The 25,183-nt window shown below is 35.0% G+C and overlaps 1 protein-coding gene across 5 annotated transcripts in view; it reads left to right on the top strand.

Moving 5' to 3' along the window:
* Nucleotides 1-23,770, top strand: part of LOC106063929 (rho GTPase-activating protein 5-like) — a 55,548-nt gene extending 31,778 nt beyond the window's left edge. For all 5 annotated transcript variants that reach the window (XM_056043636.1, XM_056043635.1, XM_056043637.1 and 2 more), the window contains 12 exons: nucleotides 1,425-1,564; nucleotides 1,971-2,069; nucleotides 2,574-2,688; nucleotides 3,320-3,517; nucleotides 4,378-4,566; nucleotides 4,830-4,894; nucleotides 6,239-6,367; nucleotides 15,387-15,546; nucleotides 15,913-15,990; nucleotides 16,723-16,854; nucleotides 16,952-17,057; nucleotides 18,054-23,770. In XM_056043636.1, coding sequence (XP_055899611.1) covers nucleotides 1,425-1,564; nucleotides 1,971-2,069; nucleotides 2,574-2,688; nucleotides 3,320-3,517; nucleotides 4,378-4,566; nucleotides 4,830-4,894; nucleotides 6,239-6,367; nucleotides 15,387-15,546; nucleotides 15,913-15,990; nucleotides 16,723-16,854; nucleotides 16,952-17,057; nucleotides 18,054-18,243 — 1,601 coding nt within the window. In that variant the 3' untranslated portion in view covers nucleotides 18,244-23,770. The remainder of the gene's footprint in view (nucleotides 1-1,424; nucleotides 1,565-1,970; nucleotides 2,070-2,573; nucleotides 2,689-3,319; nucleotides 3,518-4,377; nucleotides 4,567-4,829; nucleotides 4,895-6,238; nucleotides 6,368-15,386; nucleotides 15,547-15,912; nucleotides 15,991-16,722; nucleotides 16,855-16,951; nucleotides 17,058-18,053) is intronic.
* Nucleotides 23,771-25,183: the final 1,413 nt, after the last annotated feature.

Below are 25,183 nucleotides of genomic sequence, written 5' to 3'. Positions count from 1 at the left end.
TAATAGCATAATGAGTTTAATACGAGAGATAAGTTTTAATATGGTATACATGGTCTGAAGTTGGTGGAAGTTGATCTTGGACATTCAGAGAGTAAGTCATGTATTCACCATCAGTCCTGTTACTCCATCTTGATGGCATCACTTTGACAGTTTTGTGTCTATACCATCTTTCAAAGATGGTACTGAAGAAAACATTCAAATATCTAGCTGTGCCGTGAGACAGTACTTAAGTAAAAAGATGAAAGAGAAAAATAGAATAAGAGGGTGGACTTTCAGAGTTTGTATTTTTTTGTTGAAATCCACTTAATTTTCTGTGTTTCATATTGACGTTTTTAGTTCTTCACATTTAAAAAAAAAATGAGTTTACATAGTTTAATGTCTTCTTTGTGTCTGTGTTTTAATGTAGCAGAAGTGACTGTTTCTGTGTTTTAATCTAGCAGAAGTGACTGTGTTATGTTTTCCATTTCCTTGACCTGAAGAGTTCATCTTGTTTATTAGTTGTAGTCTGTGTGAAGTGTTGTCCTACATCAGTCACATGTCTACTAATACACATCTTCAATCTGTTCATTTTTTGTTTTTGTTTTGTTATTGTAATTTTTATTTCTGCATCAAAAGTTGTTGTTGAATTATTGACCATCAACCCCCCCTCCCCCTCTCCCTTCCTTCCAAAGTACTTCTTCTGATGCCTGCATGAATTGTAGTTTGAATACATTTTTGTTTCTCTTTGGGTTTGTAGTTTTGTTGAGATAGTGCTGAGCTGACTAGATAACTAGCTGTCATGTGATCAACATGATTTGAGAGCGGCTTATTGACTGTTTGCTGTGTTGAACTGAGAAGAGATTCTTTCTCTATACTTGGTTTTTTGTTGTGATGCATGTCTTTGATTACTAACTGTGTTTATTTTTTTTTTTACACAGAGGCTAGTTTTTTGTTCAGTATATTTAATAAATATTTTAAAATATACTCTTCATTGATTTATATAAGTATGATGCTATAACATAAGCCAAGGCAAACATGAGGCTTGCTTTGTGTACAGTTAAACAGAAATGCTAAGAGCCTAACCTGAAGGCTAAATATCTTTGTTGATGGTTCTTTTGAGTTATTAAGAAAAGTACACAAATTGTTACACATCTCAAATCTTAAGATACATACATAGAAAACTAGTTTAAAAAAATACAAATTGTGATTTTGTGTCACTTTTTTTTATATCTAGGAATGAAAAACAAAATAACTCTATGGACTTATTTGGAATGATTTATTTATTGATGTGCAACACTTTCTGACAACTAGCTAAAGTTTTATTATTTGTTGTGTAATTCATTTGAAATACATATTTAAATTACAGCTTAAAACTGAATGGGATATGAATGGCTTCAATAAGTTTCTGTTTGGTTGTTAACTAAAAGGTTATTGTTTGAACTTAGGTTGGCCAGATAGTAATAACTCCAACTCTGCTGGTAAAAATGATTCTCTTGGCCACGTGCGGTATGGCACCAGCAAGTCTTCTCATGACATAGAGAATGATGCCAACAGTAGAAGGAAACTCATGAACACAAGATCTCAGGTAATTTGCACTTACAAAATGTATTCTTTGCACTAGAATCTACTTAGTGCACTTCTAATAAATGCTAAATTTATTCTTTGCACTAGAATCTATTACAGTGCACTTCTAATAATAGCTTCATGTTTCATTAGCCCGACTGTCAACCAACCACATTTAACACAGCTCAACATTATTATTATATTATAGCACTTTATAGACTTCAAAAGTCTTTATTAAAGAAAAAATAAGATAATGCAGTATGATGCTTCAGATCGATCCAGTCTACATGTTTTTATGGAACCAAATAAACTTCAACACGGTGCTTAATAGTTGATTTATTATACAAAGCACTGTATTTGTTTGCTAAAACTAATTGCTTAACGTTTTGTCATTGTTCAGTTTTCAAATTTTCTTTTTCCTTGACCAGTCTCAGAGTGCAGCAATGTTCAGATCTCATCCTAGTCAAGTCACTGCTCCACTGGCTGTACCAGAGCCTATAGAGATAGCCGACTATGGAAGTGTCAAGGTAAGTGAGACACCCACCTGAACCTTTTTTTTTTTATGGTTCTTAAAAAGTTTTGTATCAGTCAAGTACTTATCAGCAAAATGATCTCTCAGTTCTGTGTTGTGGATTTGTGAATGAATTTATATATCAATGACTCTTCTATCTAAGGAAATTGAACATCGACAAAACAATAATTAAACGTATCTATACAGCAACCATCTGCGTCTAATTAACTTTGCCATCACCTGCTGGTATGGGAATACTTCACTGGCACAAAAGACATAGACTAAATAGACTAATTAAAAAATGTATATCACTCGAACACAGCTACCATCTCTTGAAGAGCTTTTTCATGAAAGATGCATTTCTAAAACACTTTTGTTAGGGTATTATTTAATAAATGTGTTTTATAGCATCCTATATGCAGAAGCAATTATAAAAAAATATTTGACTCACAATCACTTTAAGTTTCTTTAAAAAAATAAAAATAAAAACTCTATTTAGAATGTACTTTGTGTGCTGCAGGATGCTGTCCCTACTCCAGATCTGGGAGACAATGACTACCAGATAGTAGATGATGCTCTGCCACCTGGTCAGCTGCACAGAATCAAGTCCACTAAATCACCAATCAGAGCACAAGGTTTGTGTCCACTAGAACAGTAAATTCCATAAAATAAGTGCATCAAATCTTCTTGATGGTTACATTGTTGCTGTTAAAAAAAAATGTTTAGAGTGCCTTCTGTAGTGCTACCCTGTGTACCATATTAATGAGAGATGATGTAATGAGGATATATAATCTCTCTCTTAAGTGGGATGCAGGTTGGAAGAAGACTGTCACACAGACAATGAAACGATTCCTGAACTTGAATGAATTTCTTATCTTGCAAATTAACAAGTTGATTATGCCCTGCCCGTATCCATTTTTTTTGACCTAGTCGTTCATGATAATTAGAGACTTAAATTCTGTTAGATAATTGGTTTTCCTAGTGGATTCAGGCAACCTGTTCCTTGCTCTAATGGCTCTAAGGAAGAAAGAAAACAAAATATAATCCAACCTATAATAGAAATTGTTAAAAATGAACTGATTCAAGTAGTCAAACTGCATAGAAATGCATTATAATTAATTTATAACCACAAATTAACTAGTGGCATTGACTCTATTGAAATGACTTATTTATAATATCACAGTGAAGGAAGTGAAAATATTTCTTTTGTGTTCTAAATCCATCTTACCAGAGATAATATCTCATCAGCTTCTGTTAATTGTTTAGGTCATACAGATTCGGAAGAGTCAGAGTTTTCCTCATTAGAGAGGGACAGCTATATCAAGGGTAAGAGGCCAGCATCTCACAGACGCAACAAATCCAAACAGTATCCAGCAAGTGACAGCAATGCTATCTACTCTAGTCCCACAATCACAGCTTCTAAACCAAGAAGTTTTGGCATTGGCCATAAACAGATTAGATCAGGTAGGTAAATGTTTCATTGTAGACACAAACAGAACATTTTGTAATCAGCGTGTGTATATGAAAAATTATGAACTTGTATTTTTGTTAATCAAATGAGAAATACTTTAATAATTTATACTTGCAACCCTTGAGTTTTTTTTGTGTTTTTTTTAATCTGCAATTTTTGATAATGCATTTCAAAAATCAATTTATCCCTTGCTGATTGATACACATCAAAACAATTTTGTCTCTCTGTTAAAAACTTGGGTTACATTCTCATCAAAAGGAAGTGGCCTTAGTGGTAAAGCACTTGCTTTCCATGCTCATTGCCTGGGTGTCTATTTCTGATGGGTTGGTTTTGAGAGGAAATTTGACATGTTGCTCTAGTGTATATTTTATGAAGTGTACAGTTCAGAGACTTTATTCACCTGATGACTAATAGTAATGGCAATATTTTCCGTTTTTATGTTTAAGATTTCAACTGACCCAAACTTGTGAAAGTGTCATTGGTTGATGCAGACAGATTTTTTTCAGTGTAGCGTACTAAAAAAATGTTATATGTGGGTCTAATTAATTAGGTCACTTGAACCTAAAATGCTCCCTCGTACATGTGATGGTATCAGTAGTGACTTGCTATTGGAGGGTGTAAATAATCTCTGCTGCAGACAACAAAATAACGGAAATTAAAAAACAAAAACAAAAAATGTAAATTTATTTTGACATCACCATCACTTCTTTTTGTGTTCATTGTTAACCTTTTGACCACTGGGTTATAGACTTTATTCTTATTCATTGATAGGTGATGTTCTGCCAGTCTATTATGAAATGACTGAAGCATTATGTTTCTATGTTACAAGATAGTTTTTATCCTATTTCTTCAGGTTCTAACCACTCCCCCTCAGAAGATGGTAGTGATGGAACTGGGGATGAGAAACTTCTTTCCAACAAGAAGGAAAAGAAGCGTCGTTCTTTCAACAACCGAAAATGGCGCAACCCATCCACGTCAGTAGGAAATCCCAGTTCTAGTCCAAACTATTCTGACCAAGAACATCTATTGAGCTCCCACCCTGGTAAGGCACAATATCCCAATATATATAAACACATTGTTTTTTTTAATGCTTTTGATCATCCCAAGACTTCATCTTGTCATTTTGTACCATTCAAGTTTAAAATAGTTTAGTTGCATCTGTGTATAAGCTGTAAATTCTGTATGTAATATAGGTGCACCTTGTGTCGATTGTAAGGTGAAGCTCTTGAGTAGATGTCTCCTTTTTATTGTGAACTCCACTAATTAAACTCATGTTTTTATGTTGTTGTTTTTTTGTCTCTCCAGGTGATTCGTTGGAGGAAATACCACTTTACAACCCAGTAACACATCATTTCCAAACACTTCCTAAGGTTTGTACATTCATCATTGTCTGCTAGGTGCTAGGTCTATTTTGTGATCCATTGTGTTTGAGTAGTTTGGGCACCATTGCTAACTCTCAGTACGTAGCTCTGATTGAAAGCTTGAACCAATCTTTGGTATCATCATCCTGATAAGAAATATTTTATGCCAGCAATTTGAATTACCTTTAAATTCTATGCTAATCTATAAGTGAGTTGTCTTACTTTAATATAACAAAAAAACATTAACATCTAAAGCTTTATTACACAGAATGATGAAAATAATTACACACATAGTAAAGGTCAAGACACGAAATGTGGTCAGTACACAATCTCACGTGAATTCACAAATGTAAGCAAACACTAGGGGTGACAATCAAAATAAACAAATTCACGACACAAATCAATAAGATAGATCTTGATATTAGCTTTGGTCTTGGTCAAACTGAGAAAAATTAGAAAAAGACAGATTATCGCAGAACATAATTAGCTTCATTAAAATTCATCAAAGTAAACCCTCACTAACATTGAAAAGCCAGAAATAAATGCCAGATAAAAAAAAAAGTATTTTGCATTATAATTCCAATAATATAAGCTTTAATTCTTTTTTCACATTTATTAGCGTACATTCATTTTAAGAAATATTTTTTGTTAAGTTTCATGGGGTGTCATTACAATAATTGAAATGAACATTAGAGCCAAGATTTTGTTTAGCTACATGACCTGCACTTGTCCTCTTGTTCTGATGTCTGCAAAACTTTAACTCTCACTTACAGTGAGGCCACACATCTTTACTTGCTTTCTTTCTTCAGCCTGTTGTTCTAATTTTTTAGGGGGTCTTTGCATGACTGTCTTGTAGCATGTTTGCATTTTAAACTGCTGTCGAAAAGCCTTAATGAGATTGGCTAGTATAGTACCCCTTTCAAATTGAGGCAGATGATGCAAAGATCATCTGTTTCTTTGGTCAACGGTTAACTATTAGAGTTGGGTGGACTCAGGGACGCCTGAAATTCAATGTCTCCAACTTTTTTTTTTCACTGACTGAAACACCTGAGACACCCCTCTGGAAGCCAAGTGCTTTACCACTCAGCTACCATGCTTCCTGAGATTCTCTTGACAATTTTATTGTAACTTTTTTTTTAAAATTGTAAAATGTGAATACTGATAGTTTATAATACTTCCTTAAATGAACCCCTAGAGCACCTCAATATCACTTGACATTTTTATAGGACCTATAGAAGAGGCTTGCCAAGCTTATATGCACAGTGAGGATAGATGTATATTATAATATATATTGTGGTAACTATAAATAAATGATTGACTTCAATTGTTCTTATATGTATTTGTTTCACATAGACTGCAGGGAGCTATCCTGAAGAAGTAGAGGAAGATTTAAATGACAGTGGCAACTGGTCGAGATTCAGGTTCACACTAAGAGACAAAGATAAAAGGAAAAAAGATGAAAAGCGGAGACAGAAGGAAGAGGTTAGTGTCCATGTTGTTATGTTAGCCTTGTAGAAGGAAGAGGTTAGTGTCCATGTTGTTATGTTAGCCTTGTAGGAGGAAGAGGTTAGTGTCCTTGTTGTTATGTTAGCCTTGTAGAAGGAAGAGGTTAGTGTCTTTGTTGTTATGTTAGCCTTGTAGAAGGCAGAGGTTAGTGTCCATGTTGTTATGTTAGCCTGGTAGAAGGCAGAGGTTAGTGCCCATGTTGTTATGTTAGCCTGGTAGAAGGCAGAGGTTAGTGCCCATGTTGTTATGTTAGCCTTGTTTTAAGAACTTTGAAACTTATATTCAACTGGTTGACATACAGTTTGAACATTTGATAAAAGTTTCCATCTCGCTCTCATTTTCTTTGTGAGTCTGGTAAAACAATGATAAAATATTGCATGTCCTTACCTTTATGCCTTTATTTGGTAAGTTTTTTTTTTTAATAAAGCATATGAGTGAATATATATTTTAATGATATATCTGCTGTTCAGTATAATTTTATGCTTGTCAAACTGTAATAGAATTTAGATGTTGATAAAAAAACAACATAACAACTTTGCTATAAACTACTTTGATATATTAATGTTTGGCTGTACTTCCTCCATATTAGCTGATAATAGGATTAGGCCTAAGTGGTAAAGCTCTTGGCTTTCCAGCTCATAGTCTAGGCTTCTATTTCTAATGGATTATCTCTGGATTACCACTGAAATAATGAATAGGTAACATTTTTTTATGAAGTGCTTTTTTTTTTATAACTACCCACCAATGCTGCTCCAATTTCCAATATAGAAGAACCAATAAAAAAGTTACAGTAGAACTATGGGTTATTGCTGTGCAGTGGAAAGGTGATGTGGTGCCATTGATTGTTTGAATGGAAATGATGCTATTAAAGCACTTGTAGATTCAAGCTAGCTGTTGTCTTACAAGAATACCTAGTACTTTTACAGAGATTTTTTTTAAAGTTTGAAGACATGCCAATGTTTTGTACTGTGGTGATGAAGACAAGCCAATGTGTTTGGTACTGCGGTGATGAAGACAAGCCAATGTTCTGTACTGTGGTGATGAAGACAAGCCAATGTTTGGTACTGTGGTGATGAAGACAAGCCAATGTTTGGTACTGTGATGATGAAGACAAGCCAATGTTTGATACTGTGGTGATGGAGACAAGCCAATGTTTGGTACTGTGGTGATGAAGACAAGCCAATGTTTGGTACTGTGGTGATGAAGACAAGCCAATGTTTGGTACTGTGGTGATGAAGACAAGCCAATGTTTGGTACTGTGGTGATGAAGACAAGCCAATGTTTGGTACTGTGGTGATAAAGACAAGCCAATGTTTGTTACTGTGGTGATGAAGACAAGCCAATGTTTGGTACTGTGATGATGAAGACAAGCCAATGTTTGGTACTGTGGTGATGAAGACAAGCCAATGTTTGGTACTGTGATGATGAAGACAAGCCAATGTTTGATACTGTGGTGATGGAGACAAGCCAATGTTTGGTACTGTGGTGATGAAGACAAGCCAATGTTTGGTACTGTGGTGATGAAGACAAGCCAATGTTTGGTACTGTGGTGATGAAGACATGCCAATGTTTGGTACTGTGGTGATGAAGACAAGCCAATGTTCTGTACTGTGGTGATGAAGACAAGCCAATGTTCTGTACTGTGGTGATCATGTGTGTCTTATTACCATCTCATTTTAATGCTAGTTCAAACATTCTTTTAAAATGTTTTGGGCTACACTGTTGCACCATTGAATGAAAATAACTTAATGAAAACTCTGTGCTAAACTCAAGAAAAAAAAATGTTTTGGATGGAAATAGATCAGAAATATTTTGAGAGTACCTAAAAGTAGCATGTATAAAACAATATGATTTTCAAATGTTTGTTTGTAGTTGCTTTTTACAAAGCTTATATCAACTCACTCTGTCTGCCTGCTTGCATAGTAAAAAGTTTGTACATGTTATTTCTCCCACACTTAATCTTGGAATGAGCTGAAATTTTGTACAATTATTTCTTTTACCTGACAACACAAAAATCAATTTAAAAAAAAAAACCAATTAGTTAATTGACTATTGGTAATTAATATTTTGTTTGGTATTTTGAATATGGGAAAGAAATCTTATTCAACAGATGTGGCGGTATAAGTTGAATAATAGTCCTCTTGAGGACTCGAGCCCTGAGTGGACTTTTTTTTATGCATTTAAAAAACGATCATGTAAACATTCACTAAGATACCCCCTTCTTCCCTCCCCTTTTCAGTACAGGTCCAGACAAGTGATATTAAAATATCACATTCAAAAAGCTAAACGCTAAACCAAAACAAATATTTCTAATCGCACAGATTTACATGACTGATTCAAAGTAAATTGTGAATGTTTGTTTGTTGTTGGCCTCCTTCAGTCGTATGGTTCATCTTGAACACTTTTTCATGTTGTTGTGGAGCCCTATTTTGGAGAAACACTCCCGTCGCAGGTTCAAGTGGCTTTTCCTTTAGTGGAGCTGGCTGGCCATTTTTCGTATGGCATGCTTTTCTTCCAGAGCTGAGGCCTGTGTATTGGATTTAATAAAATATCTTTCTGTTTTTATTAGATGTGGCTCAAACTGATTGCAAATTAAATGAATTGGGTTAGGAACAGTGGGCGGGTAGAGAGGGGTGACCCTAACACATTTTCAAAAATCAACTAGAAAGACATTACAACACGAAAAACAACAACAACAAACTAGTTCTTTGACGATCTGCGCTTCAGTGTCACCATGATTTAAAACAAAATAATTGAAGAGAAAAATACTGGTGAAATCATGTTCCAGACAGTTCAAGTAACTAGGCATGAAACTCAAATACAGACATGAAGTCCTGAACTATACATGCGAATACTTCTGTCCTCCCTGAAGTAAACGCTCGCTGTTTTGTTCGTTCAGGAATTCGTTCTAAAATTAGAAACTATATTTGGTTTGGGAGAGACGTGTGTGTGTGTGGAAATGTCTAGAAATCAAGAACAGGGAACGTCTAGTGCACTTCAATATTACCTAATGGCTGTATCTAAAAGCTTTGAACTAGAGGTAATGTCTCAATTGTTTGAAAACCCGTGTCTCTCTTCCCACCACAATCATCCCCCTTACAAACAAATACTACTCAAGTTGGCAAGCCACCTACATTGTGTAATTTGTGCTGCATGTGTTACAGCTTATCTTTTGGGCGGACTAGAATCGTGCACATTTCCCACGCCTAGGACAGTTTGATACCTGGTGTCCTTCGCTTGGTTGACACAGTGGTACATTTCCCACGCCTAGGACAGTTTGATACCTGGTGTCCTTCGCTTGGTTGACACAGTGGTACATTTCCCACGCCTAGGACAGTTTGATACCTGGTGTCCTTCGCTTGGTTGACACAGTGGTACATTTCCCACGCCTAGGACAGTTTGATACCTGGTGTCCTTCGCTTGGTTGACACAGTGGTACATTTCCCACGCCTAGGACAGTTTGATACCTGGTGTCCTTCGCTTGGTTGACACAGTGGTACATTTCCCACGCCTAGGACAGTTTGATACCTGGTGTCCTTCGCTTGGTTGACACAGTGGTACATTTCCCACGCCTAGGACAGTTTGATACCTGGTGTCCTTCGCTTGGTTGACACAGTGGTACATTTCCCACGCCTAGGACAGTTTGATACCTGGTGTCCTTCGCTTGGTTGACAGTGGTACATTTCCCACGCCTAGGACAGTTTGATACCTGGTGTCCTTCGCTTGGTTGACACAGTGGTACATTTCCCACGCCTAGGACAGTTTGATACCTGGTGTCCTTCGCTTGGTTGACACAGTGGTACATTTCCCACGCCTAGGACAGTTTGATACCTGGTGTCCTTCGCTTGGTTGACACAGTGGTACATTTCCCACGCCTAGGACAGTTTGATACCTGGTGTCCTTCGCTTGGTTGACACAGTGGTACATTTCCCACGCCTAGGACAGTTTGATACCTGGTGTCCTTCGCTTGGTTGACACAGTGGTACATTTCCCACGCCTAGGACAGTTTGATACCTGGTGTCCTTCGCTTTGTTTAAACAGTAGTACATTTCCCACGCCTAGGACAGTTTGATACCTGGTGTCCTTCGCTTGGTTGACACAGTAGTACATTTCCCACGCCTAGGACAGTTTGATACCTGGTGTCCTTCGCTTTGTTTAAACAGTAGTACATTTCCCACGCCTAGGACAGTTTGATACCTGGTGTCCTTCGCTTGGTTGACACAGTAGTACATTTCCCACGCCTAGGACAGTTTGATACCTGGTGTCCTTCGCTTTGTTTAAACAGTAGTACATTTCCCACGCCTAGGACAGTTTGATACCTGGTGTCCTTCGCTTGGTTGACACAGTAGTACATTTCCCACGCCTAGGACAGTTTGATACCTGGTGTCCTTCGCTTGGTTGACACAGTGGTACATTTCCCACGCCTAGGACAGTTTGATACCTGGTGTCCTTCGCTTGGTTGACACAGTAGTACATTTCCCACGCCTAGGACAGTTTGATACCTGGTGTCCTTCGCTTTGTTTAAACAGTAGTACATTGTATTAGGAACAATATATCTTAGTGAAATAAAATTGTTTTTTTGTGACGCTATGAGGCTGTAAGATTTAGGTTTGTGTCATTCATCATGTTCTTCCCCCACCTCCCTTTTTCTTTACCGCTTTCAAGTTAATTTCAACCCATTCGAAGGTACCTCACCACACGCATTCATCTATCCCTAGGTTAGTCTGTTGGACGGTTGGGGCACCACACAAGATTTGTCGACCGTCTCCATTCCTCTCAGTCTTTTTGCCTTGGATATAATCTCTTTCAATGGCAGACCCCTTCATTCTTTTATGTTGTCTTCCCATCGATTTCTCCATCTACCTATTCTTCTTCTTATTCCTGGAACTGTTCCAGAAGGAAGATATCTGAGAATCCCGAAGACCTTGTAATATGGCCATAGAGATATAGTATTGTTGTTTTTTTACAATAGTTATCGTGGGGTCCAATCGTTGTGTAGCTCTGTCTCTAATATCTTTTGTTTGTGATGCGGTCTTTAATTAAAGACATTTAAAAGTACCTTTAGAATAAACTAAAATCTTTTTTTTTTTATATGTCTTTTTTTGGCGCCCTGACATCGCCCTAAGCACCCAAGTCTCATATTCCTCGACGCTGTTGTAACTTATTGTCTCCAGAGTGATTTGACGTAACCCCAGGACTCCTCTCGTCACCTGTGTGTACTGGTCGGCTACTGAATGGAAAATTATCAATCTTTTAGCGATGCTTTTTATAGAGTATGCTAATGTGTGCCTGTTAGGCCTTTGACTTAAATGCGCAAATAAAATTTAATATTTAAATTACTTGTTTAATACAATTAGACTTAGCCTCCATCTTTTCCTATTTCGCTTTACAACACTTTACAACAGATATAATTGAATTTCTCACGTGTAACCGTTTGATCGTCTTAAGAGCTGAGCCGAAGGCTCTTCGAGCTCTAAGTTTGAAAAAAAAAAAACCTGTTTGAGCGTCAAACAGTAAAAAAAAAAAAAAACCTGTTTGAGCGTCAAACAGTAAAAAAAAAAAAAAACCTGTGTGAACTACCGTTCTGTCTGGAAGAGACCCAAGTCAATGCTTATGTAAAGCATTGCTATTTCCGATGTATCTGGTCCCCGATCGCATGGGCTAGACACGGCCGAAGACCGAGTACACAGGGAACCTCCGCCATTTTCCTATGTCGTACCAAGCTAACCTTAGGGAACTCGCCATCAATGTAACGGTCCCTTGAGGAACGGCGCATGGATTTTCGAAAGTTTCGTGAGGGCTGTCTTTCAACTCCGCTCCGTGCAATGGGTTGACTCTCGCTAACCCGTGGACACCCTCACGATGTTTTGTTTTGCTACCCGTTTAGCCTAGCCACTTCCTCTAATGGTCGTTTCCACACGAGCGCCACGATGAGGCAGAGTAGCTTGCTCGCGCACGTGTAACCAACCCGTCGAGTCGTTTTGATATGGGCACGTGTTTTGTCCCCAAACAATACAGATTTGTATCTCAGTAGCGTCAGAGTCACAACCACACACACACAGACCTAATGGGAACATGTCTACTTCCTGTCTAGAACTCGTTTTTGGCTTTCTTCACTTTTTGGAAGTTGTCAAAGAGTTATCTGCACGTGTATCTCCCTAGCACACATTCGATCATTTCAAGTCACGTGTCGTTCTCCCCGCCCTCTCCACTTTGATTTGGACATATTTTTTTCCTCCCGTCTCACGCGATATCTTCCCGGAAGCTAGCTTACAGCAGAAGGCAGAGAATATTTAGCATTATCCCTGATGATTAAGAATTCTTTTTACACATTTCTTTAAATAAAATCAGTTACAAACTATTTCAACGGCGACTGTAATTTAACAGAAACTTCTTAGACTTGTACTTGTTGATATTTGCCCATACAATTCACTATTAAGATGACAATTTTTAGACAAATATTTGCATCACAACGAATCTAGCTCTAGACTCTAGTCGTCTAGATCTGGCATTAGCAAAAATGGGCTCGTTTCCTTCACTTTGAACAATCTAGAGCTAGATATAAGTTATTGATTTAAACAACAACAAAAAAAAGGAAGAGGCCCGGAGTTTTTTTTTTACTTTGCAATGAGTCATACGTTACAATGTAGTTCAATAAATAACTGGTGTGTTCGGGGCTTTATCGTGGAGAGTGAAATTGTTTACTTGCGTTTCCAATGGCACTAAGTAAGGGAAATCACTCAGATTTCATTTTCTTGTTCTTCCGTCTGAAAACAATTTGGTTTTTATTTTTTAACGTGTCTAAACTACGAACATTAACATTATGTTTAGAATCTAATGTAAATCTAAGCTTGACTAGTCTAGATCTAGATTTAACTTTCTGTACATAAACATCGTCCTTTGTGCTCATACAATTTTTAAAAAGTATCCACAGTTGGATGTTAAAAAATGTGTATAGCAATAATGTCATTATCTAGATAGCTGTCATGTCTTAACCCCCCCCCCCCTTTTTTTTTTTTTAAATAAAAGCCGTAAGAATCGTTTTTTATTTTCTTTGAGATGTTATATACACTTAGCTATCAATGCAAAACTAGATCTAGATCTTCAATTTAACTAGTCGTCAATTGTCACAGTAACAAAGACATACTAGTAGAATGTAATTGTGATGTAGATATTACACATTGGATGATAATCTAGTGAAACGTTTTATTAGTTATTTTTTTTTTTTTTTTTTCATGTTTACAGACTTATAGATCTATGTGTCTACATTTAATAACATAGCTAGTAATAGAAGTTAGGTTTTTTTAAAATTTAATTGACTATTACTGGCAGTTATCAAAGTTAAAAGCCCTGCACTCATTGCATTGGTCAATCTATTCAAGTATTAACCACAGCCTTAGACTTATTCTTACTGCACACACAGAGAATGATTTGATCTTTTTAACATGTGGTAATGGGCTGTGGCTCACTGTCTAAGAATACTGTCAGTCCTGGTGTTATGGGCCTGATACTCCAAGAAAACAGGTCAATCTTCTGGCAGCTGACCAGGGCAGCAGCTGGCATCTCTCAGACACCAGATCGCTTGGCCAGGTCAGACTCAGAAACTTTGGATGGGAGAGAGCTAGAGATAAAAACACTTGGCCCTGAATCAGATGATGAACAGGATCTCTGTGATCCAGTGTTGCCCAGTTGTGATGGACTTGAACATGAGCCAGTCTCGACCAGTATTGATGGACAGGATCATTGTGAGCAAGAGAGACAAAATGAAGATTGTGTAGACTTACAATCTAGTATAAAACTGGTGGCTGAATATGAGAATTCTAATAATGCTGAAGATGAGGTAACTGAACACTGTTTACATGTATGCCTCACTTTGAGTAGAAACAGCTCTATTTTAATTGTAAATTTCCAAAAATTGTTTTCTTGCTGTTTATCAGCTGTAATTTTTTTTGTATTGTTATGATCTTCTCTACCAGGCCTTCTGTAAACACTGCTAAACAACACAGCACATCTAACACAAGTACTTGACAACAAGAGTTTCAATAAACTGTGTGGCGGTTTAATTACAAATACATCAACAGCCAATTCAACACAATTGGCTACAGTAACTTCAAAGGCTTTGCTACACAACAGAACTGCCTAACTAATCACTACAAGTCTCTTTAGCTCGTACAGCTACATTTTTGAGGACTCACATGCTACCGCACAGTCCTTACTGCCTTGTTGTCCTGGACTCAACTGTCCTTTCTTACACACTGTCTCTTGACAGTGAAGGCTTTCGATTACATGACCATAATACTGGTCATATTTGCGTGTACTAGCAGTAATGCCCCTTGTTCAACAGCCGTTGACCTGTTTGATTGGCCTGAGTCATGTGTGTCAGTAGGCCGCACACACATTAACCCTTTCAGTCCGCCACTGGAGTTACTACAGTATGCAACACACTTTCTTTTTTGTACCTAAATTCTTTCTTGATTACATTTGCATTATGAAATAATCTTATTTAGTTCAACAATTACAAATCAATATTCTGATGGCTTTAGTAAGAGGGTAAATTGTCATGTTTCCATCCTCAAGATATTTGATCTGTATGGAATAGTGTTTTCATTTTATTTTTGTTAGAAAATGTCTGCATTGTGTTTGTAACTGTACATAGAGCTTCTACAGGCATTTGTAAAAGTATTTTTATCTGTACAGACCATTTGTAGACCACATGGGGTCAGTTAAAGTTTTGCCTGATTTAACTAACTTGATTAATAGTATTAAATTACAGGTTTCTGTCCCTAACTAAACAACAACATTACATCTATGTAACATGATTTGAACTTGTTTTGCTTACCACTGTCAGATGTTGATCCAAATTAAAAACCATATAATTAACACACTTGCCTGATATAACTTGTATTACTAGTTTGTCCAATCCTGAAACACTTTGTGCTAGAGACACCAGTTATTGCCCCTGGCCTCTTATTTTGAATGTTGTGTCTGTTTGCAGGAGAAGAGAGCTAAAGAAGCTCAGAAGAAGTTCAAAAAGAAGGAGAAAGCATCTGGCACATCAACCAGCGGAGTGTCACTGGAAGATTTCCCCACTGCTCTGGAGAACCCAAATATTCCACAGTTTGTCTACAAGTGTGTTTCTTACATAGAAGCAGAAGGTGAGTTTCTTTACTTGAATAATTTACATGGGGGTTAATCGTGTAGGGAAGTTATTTAAAGAATGTTAAATATGACCATTTTCTTGAGCTCTTGCTACCTTTATTAATTAGCATCTTTTTGGCCATTATATTTTTTTAATACATTCCTCATTCCTCATGTAAAATGACTTTCACTGGCTGATTTGCCAACTGGGAAAGTCTTTATGCCAGTGAAAACAGAAGTTAACATTCATTGTTTTTATCTAAAGATAGATATATGGTTGTGTGCTCTGGGTAACTCTGGTCTAGCTGTAGTATAATTTATTGCTGCTATATTCAATATAAACCTTTTCTTCATAATTGTTTATTTCTACATTATTTCACTAGGCATGAAAACAGAAGGTTTGTACAGAATACCTGGCAATAAAGCACAAGGGGAACTCTTTGTCAATAAATTTGCTGTTGGTAAGTTTGGACAGCGATTTGTTAACAGTTGAAAAATTAGATATGATGCTGAACATTGAATTAATCAATGTATGAAATAGTTCTTTATGTTACTTAAATAGCTTATCTAAAAAAAGCAATATTTAAAAAAAAATTCAATACAATATTCAAAATCAATTATGGCACTGTTATATGTTGGTAGATAAATAGATCCTACATTTGAATAACTATTAAGAATTTAATAGACTGATTAAAATCTAGGTCATAGTTGACCTAACTAGAGAAAATTTTATCAGTTGGTACTGGTTAAATAATATCTGGAAGGAAAGAAGAATTTGAACAAACAGTAGATTTTAAATAAGTAGATCATCTCTTTTTTTTTTTTTTTTGTCATTGTGAGTCAATAATTTATTCCTCTAATTATTGGGAAGGATTTGTTGTGTTTATTATTAATAAAGTTTGTAAAGATTTCCATTTAATCTTGTGAATTCAAGTATGTTGACTTTAAACTGTAAATGTGTTACTAATTCATTACTTTAAACTGTAAATGTGTTACTAATTCATTGTTTGAGAGTTGTGCACATTGAACTTGAAATACTGTTGAATGTCTAAATATGTCTGAACAGATCTATTCGTATGCACTGGTCTTTTATTGATTGTTACAGTTCTTTCAAAGTCAACTTTAACATTCTTTCTTATCTCATACAATGAGAGAAACTAAGAGACTAACTCATTATATTGACTCCCCCACAGATCCCAATGTGGACATATCTACACTAGAAATCCCAGTCAATGCCATAGCCACCTTGTTAAAAAGTTTTTTCAGTGATCTCAGCGAGGCCTTGATACCAGAGAAGCTTTGTGATGAGCTGATGGAAGCAGCAGGTGAGACATTAATTTCATTTGTAAATAAGTTAAGGCTTGAACCTGTTTCTTATTTAAGGTAGAGTTCTTATTGATGTACTGTCAACATCTATTCCAGAAATGACAGACAAGAGCAGCCGCCTTCTTATGCTGCGTGGAGTTATAAAGAAACTCCCACTACAAAACTTTGAAGTCTTAAAATATATCATTTCTCATTTGTTCAAGTAAGTTGTGCTTAATTTGAACAAAAAAAAAACATTTTAATTTTAAATGTTCATTGTGTTTAAATTAACTTAGGACAAAAAAAAATATTTAAAAAAATGAAAAGACAATGTTAGTTTAAAATAAACAAAATAAAAACCAACAAACTGTTTCACAATATAAGTCTAGGTCAGCCCATTTCGTACTCAAAGCTCCACACTTTCACCTAGAATTAATTCATTCTTCTCCTTTACATATGTTTAAAAAAAATGTTCTGGCAAATTTTTTTTCATCTATTAAAATTATTTTGTTTTTTTAAACCAATGCATAGTGATAAATTTTTGTGTGCAGTCAATGAATCATTCATAAAAAATAAAATAAATGAAAAGCTTCAGTTTCATTTAGCCAGCATCCTATTTGTTGTTTCAACTCATGGTCTAGCTACTTGACAGAAAGCAGAGTACACTGATGTTGATTCAGGGCAGAATGGACAAGATAAATGGCACATATAAAGTTAATTAATAAATAAGGCTAAATCTCTGTGTCTGGAGACGAGAGTGGAGTATTTCATTTAACTACACACATCCAGTTGCACAAACTCAATAAAGTTAATTTTAAAAAATCAGTGGGTTTTTTTTAGTAATTAGTTTGGTAGATAATTTGTGAAGTCTAAAGATGTACCAAGGTACTTAAATATTTAATCGGCATGCTTCTAGCTCTAGCTACTGCTGATTATTATATTTTTATGTGTATAAATTTATAATATTTTTCTAAAATTTATGAAACATGCCCCATCTGGGTCTTTTTACTACATAAGATGTTTCTTTTTTTTCTCCCAAATGAATAGGAAATAGGGGGAGTTTTGTTTATCCTATGAGCACTAATCTCAGCGTTACTTAAATTATTTTCAATTTTAAAAAGGAATGGCAATTAAAATCAATATTTAGATCTTACATTAGTGAATATTTTTTTTTTAAATTAATCAAAACATAAATTAACTTTTTTTTTGTGCTTTTCAGAGTTTCTCAAAACCATGAATTTAACAGTATGAACAGTAGAAATCTGGCCAAATGTTGGTGGCCCACACTGATTAGATTGCAGTTTAAAAGCTATGAGAAGCTTATACAAGGTTCTCAGGTTCCTGAGGATATAGTTCAAAACTTGATTGAACAGTGTGCATTCTTTTTCCATGGAGGCAATGAAGTATGACAGGGTATAGACTAGTCGCTAAGTAGTCCCACAACTGGGCCATCCAGTCATGCTCAGTGGAGGTATTCTTGAACTATTCATGTGACTGGGCCATTCAGTCAAGTGCCCTTGATTCATCTTGTGACTGGGCGACTCCTCTTCTTGATTCATCAAAATGAGCTTAACATTAATTTATTTCATTGTGTGCTCGTGTTGAGATAAAAGATAATTACGGATTAAACCTATGGATATACAACTCAAAGTTGCTCAGACTAGACGATCACTCAACACTGGACATTTATGTTACTTGATAATGACATTTCTCTCCCCCCCCCCCCCCCCCCTTCCTTTATAAAGTCTTAGTCTTTGGCGTTATTTTTATATTTATGTTGTTATTCTTCGCCTTGGGGTGATATTAATGTAGAGTGAATTCAAAAGTGGAGCTTATCAAAACATTTGTGCATTTATCTGATCTTAAGTAGTAGTAAAGAAACAGTGGAATTAAAGGTTTCAACTTTTTATACTTTGTTTTGAAATATATTGTTTCACTTTCTCCCAGACTATCAGTTTTGTGTTCTACTGTTGTGATTGTATTTTATTTTTCATCGGATATAAATAACAATTTACTGTTATATTATTTTTTTGTGATTGTCATTTTTGTGATACTTCAAAAATGCAAATCTTTAGCTAGAATTTTCAAAAAGCGACAAGTGATTAATGTAATTTAGTTCTTTGTATTCGATTATGTTTTTTAGTGTACTTGTTTCTGTGTTTTGAGCATAACTCATTTTTACAAAGTGAAAAAAAAAACATGCGTTGTTTTTTTTTATATTGATTTGACTATTTAAGGAAAATTTGTTTAATGAGTAATGGAGTTTGAAAGTTTCATTTTTTTTTTGTCTTAAAATTTTATACACAAGTTTTTGTTTGAAGTACTGCTCAATGCTGCGCTCTGTTCTTAACTATTTACATCTAGAAAATAAATAAATGTTCATAAAAGCCAGGCAGCTATAGAGTGTGAAAGACATAGGCTAGTTAAATGAGAAATAAGAAGCCACACCTTGCAATACGACCACTCAAATCATAGATTCACTTATTACCTTTATATTGGAGGTATTAATGTCTCTTGTTTCTATACAAATTAAATGATATTAGAATTCAAATTTGATTGTTCGCTGTATAGATTTACAGGTCACTTTTTATATTTGACTATAACTAAACAAAATCAGCATACCTCAATATCATAAAGTTTTGTTTTTTTAATTGTCCATGAATGTTGACTTTTTAGTTCAGTTATCAAAGAGCAAAACCTTTTTTTTTTGTGTTTTATTGTAAGAGCTGAATTGGTTGTCTATACTCTACATATCAAAACTGTGAGAACATGTTTTACCATCAGTTTTATAGTCTTATGACAGTGCTGTTGTCAGTGGAAGGAGCTTACACCTTGAAGTCATTAGTCACTTCACTAGATAGGCCTGTGTCAACCAATAAGAAGTAAGAACCCTTCACCTCCAGTGTTGTGGCAATGTTTTTGTCCCTTTCAAGTTTCTCATTACACTTATAGATATGTGTCAGTGATTAGGAAATAAGAAGCAGTCTAACCATTGATAACTAGTTTTGCGACAATGTTGTCAATGGAAGCGATTAGTGGTATCTACACTATGTATGCCTGTGAGTATCTAGTTAAATAGTGTAGTGACATTGTGAAAGGTGAGTTGCTGGTCATGTGATTACTTTGCTTATTAAATTCAACAGACTTCTGAAGCAGTATAGATTTATTTCTTTGTGTTGTATTAATGTGACTTTGCCAAACAAAACCAGACCATTGGTGAGAAATATTGAAATCATAGATCTGCCATTTTCTGAAAGTGTACTTAATTATTAATTGCACTTTTTGAAATGTTGTGCTCACCTCACTGGCTAACTTGTGTTTCTTACAAATCATAGTTCATACTTTCTGAGCTGTTGGTCATTAGTTGTATGGGTTAGAACTGTATTACCTCAGATGTATCTGGTCCATTCTTTTGTATTGAGCATAAATACATTGTTTCTAACACTAGTGGATTTTACAAAGACTCATAGCTTCATGTGGTTATTTAGTCTTAAAATACATATACTGCTGGGGGGGTCCTCCACTTCTTTCTTGACTCTACAAAAAGTGCTGTCTTACAGACAATAGCTTTTGATTGACATCTGATATAATTTCATAGTTGCTTTTTGATACTGTTTTGTCCTGTAAGTGTGTGCACCATATATAGAGTCCTACAATTGAATAGACTACCTAGAATGTACAAATATGTGTGTAAATAGTTCTTTAACTAGGAGGATTTTTTTTTTCATCTGTGCAGTGTTTGTATCGGTACAAAACACAAGTTAGTCACTATATCTGTACAGAGAGACTTACAACATTATCCATTGCTATCTGTCTCATGAGTCTGCTTTGCGTTGAAACATAATAATTTATCAAATTCAAACAGGTATATGTTGTCTTGAATGCCATTTTTCTGAGTGATGGTGTATTAAATGAGTTATTGTAGAGAGAATAGAGTGTGCATAAAGTTGTTCCTCATCTACAGTACTTATTTTGAGCCAGCAAGATTTGTTGTTTTTAAAACCACTCCTTTGTTTCTATCCACTTCTTTGATTCCAAGTATAATAAGTACAGAGTTAGAAAATCAAAAACTGACAATGTCCAGGCTGATACTTAGATCATTATCTATATTTTTTTGTGAACATGTTTTTTAATAATTTTTTTAAACTTTATTACATCACTTAAATGATTTTCATTAAAATGCATTAAATAGTTTTAAAATTCAAAATAGAATGAAGTGAGGGATTTATTTGTGAAATGTGGCCTAACATTCAGTTCACCGATTATTTAGGGCTACTGTGTGTTAAGTTGCATTACAGATACAAGTCTGAGTATTGTGAGCCTGTATCAGAATCCTTAAGACTTTCAATTTGCTTGAGTTATTGGCTTGGGAAGATTTTCATTACATTGAATCAAACCACAATCATTCTTTCTTGTTCATTATATTTCAAATAATTTCTTAATAACATTGCTCTGACACTTGATTTAACTTATTAAAAAAAAAAAAGGTGAATCTTTGACATCTGCTACACAAGTCACCAAACAATGGAGACTTTCTTCCGGTCACATATTTTCTTCACTTTCTTTAGTTATAGGGTCATGGTTATAGTTATTGTCAGTATAAATAATTGAATCTGGTCAACACCAGCTAAGTCTAACCCAGCAACAAGCACAAACTGTAAAGGGAAGGAATATCTTGTAGAATACATGTACATATGAGCTTGTATATAGTCTTGTTCACATCATGTATAGGTTGTTGTTCATATCTCAGCCAAGTCTATGGAGCAGTTTTGGTTTAGTTGATAGTTTTAGTATTTGTTGCACTTTTAAACTCTTGCAGAAGTATACCCTTTAGGAAGTTGTGTTTCTTGTGTCATCAAATGATCATTAAATCATTGACTTATTAAAGCCATAGCTGGTATTGTCAATATATTATTTTCTTTTCAAATATGAAAGCATGTTGACGTAACCATGTTAAATAGTTTATGCTAATTTTTTTTTTTATTATTTCTAAAAAGATTGTTTTTTTAAATATTAAAAAAAAAAAGATGAATTATACTGAAGTACATTAATGGTACGAATGATTATCAGAAACAACATATTTTCATTTTGTGTTAGTTTCAAACATGTAATTAATGACTTTCAGAAAGATATAGACAATTGTATTACATTTTCTTTTGTTCCAATGTATATTCTTTTGACTTTGAAACTAGAAATATTGTAGAATTATTTCTGTAGTCGTTATTAAGAGTTTAATATCGAAGTCACGCATATTGTTCATGAAAATAGATTCCTTATAACTTATTTAACTGAACAGAGAAAGATTGTTATTTTTGTTAAGTGCTATATCAATCTGTCATTTTGACCACTAATAGATTAAAACCTCAATCAGCCAAATAGATTAACTACTTATGTTATCATTGTCACTTCAAAATATGATTATAGATTTTTTAAAAATTGTATTTAATGCTAATTTTTTTTTTAATTAGTGTTCATTATTTGTATTTAACCAGAAGCAATACTTGGTTGTGATAGAAGGGTTTATTTGTTTTGCCATTTTGACTAGTAAACACATGAAAGTTAATGGTTTTGCATTATGCGCATCTATATCTCCAGCAGGACACTAAATTTGCTGTGAGCTTTATTGAGGCAGTTCGTTCTGGTGAAAACACAATTATTTTTTGGCAGACTTTTATTTTTTTTTTTCGGTTCCAAATAATGTTTATGAATATGTTAACTGTTATTTTTTGTTTAACATAGTTGCTATGAAAAACATGAGTTAAAAGTGTTTACATAACATGTAAGCTGAAAGACCAATGTGGAGAAGGTAAAAATAAAGAGGTGGGGAAATTTTCGCTTTATTGACCATTTGCCTAAATCATCATCTGGCTTTTATCACCCCTCTCAATTAATTCATAAATAGTTTGCTAAATGTGTTGACTTTTTCAGTAAATTATTGCTATTTTTTGCCAGGATTAAATTTTATTACTCAGAAAAGTTTATTAAATCTTTGATTTTTTAAATAGATATCTAACAAATTCTGTTTTTCCTATTTTGCATTGAAATGGCTATTGCCTAACCAAGCGCCAGCCACATGCTGTGACTGAAATATTGCTTTTAATGATATTTACATGTTGTTACTTTTCTGTTGTGTGGTGCGCCCTGCATTATAATGTTGTGTGCCATCAAACCATTTTGTGTTGATTCACTATCACATCCCACCAGGAACCTTCTGGTAATTCATCACACTTTGTCAAACAATTAACTAATGAGATTGAACCAAAATGGTTTCTGTTGTTTCTAGATGCCATTAACAATGGGCTGTTGTTCAAGTTTATAAAATAGAAATAATTTTTAGAAATATTTTCAATAGTCATTTTTTCATAGGGTTTTTCTTTTACATGAGTATTGTTTCATGGGCTGAACATTATGATTTTTTAATGTGCAATTATAATAATACAAGAGGTACAACAAAGTGTCTGTTTTGATTGGTTGATATATGTATAGAAACTTGACTGATACTTTTGTCTAATTTTCATGGAACTTTCATAATATGTTTGCCATCAAATTTCTATGTTAGTGCTGTACTAAAAACCAAAATGTTACTTATTTTTCAAGTATTCTGCTCAGAATTTGTTGATTTGTTTGCTTTAACCTTTAATGTTAACATTTCCCTCTTTCTTTGAAAGATGATTAATAATGTCCCCTTGGTACTCCCTTGCATATGACGGTAAACAAAAGACCATTGTACTTATCTATATATAAATATATTTTTAGTTTTTGTTTTGGTTGTCACTTCTTCTAGTTGCTATTGTTATTGTTTTTGCAACCACAATTTTGTTTTGTTGTTTGAGTCTTGTATGTCATCGTCATGAGTTTATTGGCCAGCCTTAACCTCCGCAGCCCTTGCCATTGATTCAAAACAAAAAATACAAAACAAAATTTGGTTTCCAATTACACTTTGTTTATTCGTTTTTCTTTCTTATATATTTTTTTCTGCAGGTTCGTTTTGCCAAATATTTTTTTTTTAGTGTGCAGTAAAGTGAATTTAGCTGATCTAGTGGCAGGCGACCCAAAGGCAGACCCTGAATAAGATGGATTGATGATGTGGAGGCAGATCTACAACAGCTTGGGGTTCAGGCATGGAGACGAAAGGCTCAGGAGAGATCTGAATGGAGGGATGTGTTGAGGCAGGCCAAAGCTCTCCATGGGACTGTAGCACCATTGGATTGGATGGATGGTTAGATACTGGTAGAGCAAAATGTGCCTCACTTCATATGTTGGAATGGTTAAGCCTTTAGCCATACAGATATAAAACCACAGCCTAATGAAACATTAAAATTAAAAAAAAAAATACTTTTCTAATTTATCTATGCCGGACAGAATCTAAAGTTAACTCTTCTTTCTATCTGCTATGCATATATGGGATGGAAAAGGTTGCTAGAGCTTAAAATAATGCATTCTGCTTCCTTAACTAATTGATTTCCTCTACATCAATGAAGACAACAAACAAACATGAAAGAGATCATTCATTGATTATTATTTGAGATCTTGACCCCCACCTCTGTTACATGGATGTAATAAAATGGGACCTAAAAACAATGAACATTGATACAGACCATTGGGAAGACATAGCCCTAGATTGCATTAGTTGGAGAGAGACAGTGACCAAGAAAGCTATGGAAAGTGAAGAAACTTGGGCCTCAGCGCTGGAAGAAAAGCCTGCCTTATGAAAAATGGACGGCTCCTCTATTACAAAAGTGAAAGCCACCTTAACCTGCGATATATGTAGACGGGGGTGTCTCTCCAAAATAAGGCTCCACAGTCACTTGAAAAACTTCGAGATGAACCTAAGTCGTTCTACAACTGAAGGAGGCCAACCTTTACTCAACCCAAACATACATTGTCATTTAAAACTTTGTCATAGTTCTTCTAAACTGTCATGAAACTTTCCATTTTTGTTGGTGTTATTGTCAGAAGCCATTATGTTGAAGATAATTAAACATAAAGACTTTAAGTACTAGTAGTTATGAAATCATATTTGTATTTTAATCATCCCTCTCTGTCATTGTCTAACAAAATCTTTACCTATCCTTTAGTCAATTGGACCGTTGGGGCACCATGCAAGACTAGTTGACTGTCTTTCTGCATTCCTCTCTGTCCTTTGCACAAGTTAAAACCTTTCTCTATGACAGGCCCATCCATTCTTTTATGTTGTCCTCTCATACTTTCTCTGTCTGCCTCTTCTTCTTTTTCCTGGTACTGTTCCCTGAAGAAGGTCTTTGCGAGCCCCGAAAATCTTGTAATATGTCCATTGATTTTAAGGTTGCGTTTTTTTTTACTATAGTCATCATGGGGTCCAATTGCTAC

Source organism: Biomphalaria glabrata, chromosome 10 (assembly GCF_947242115.1).
Source record: "Biomphalaria glabrata chromosome 10, xgBioGlab47.1, whole genome shotgun sequence".
NCBI classification, from domain to species: domain Eukaryota; kingdom Metazoa; phylum Mollusca; class Gastropoda; family Planorbidae; genus Biomphalaria; species Biomphalaria glabrata.
The sequence above is the reverse complement of the archived record's forward strand: the minus strand, read 5'-3'. Positions and strand labels throughout refer to the sequence as shown.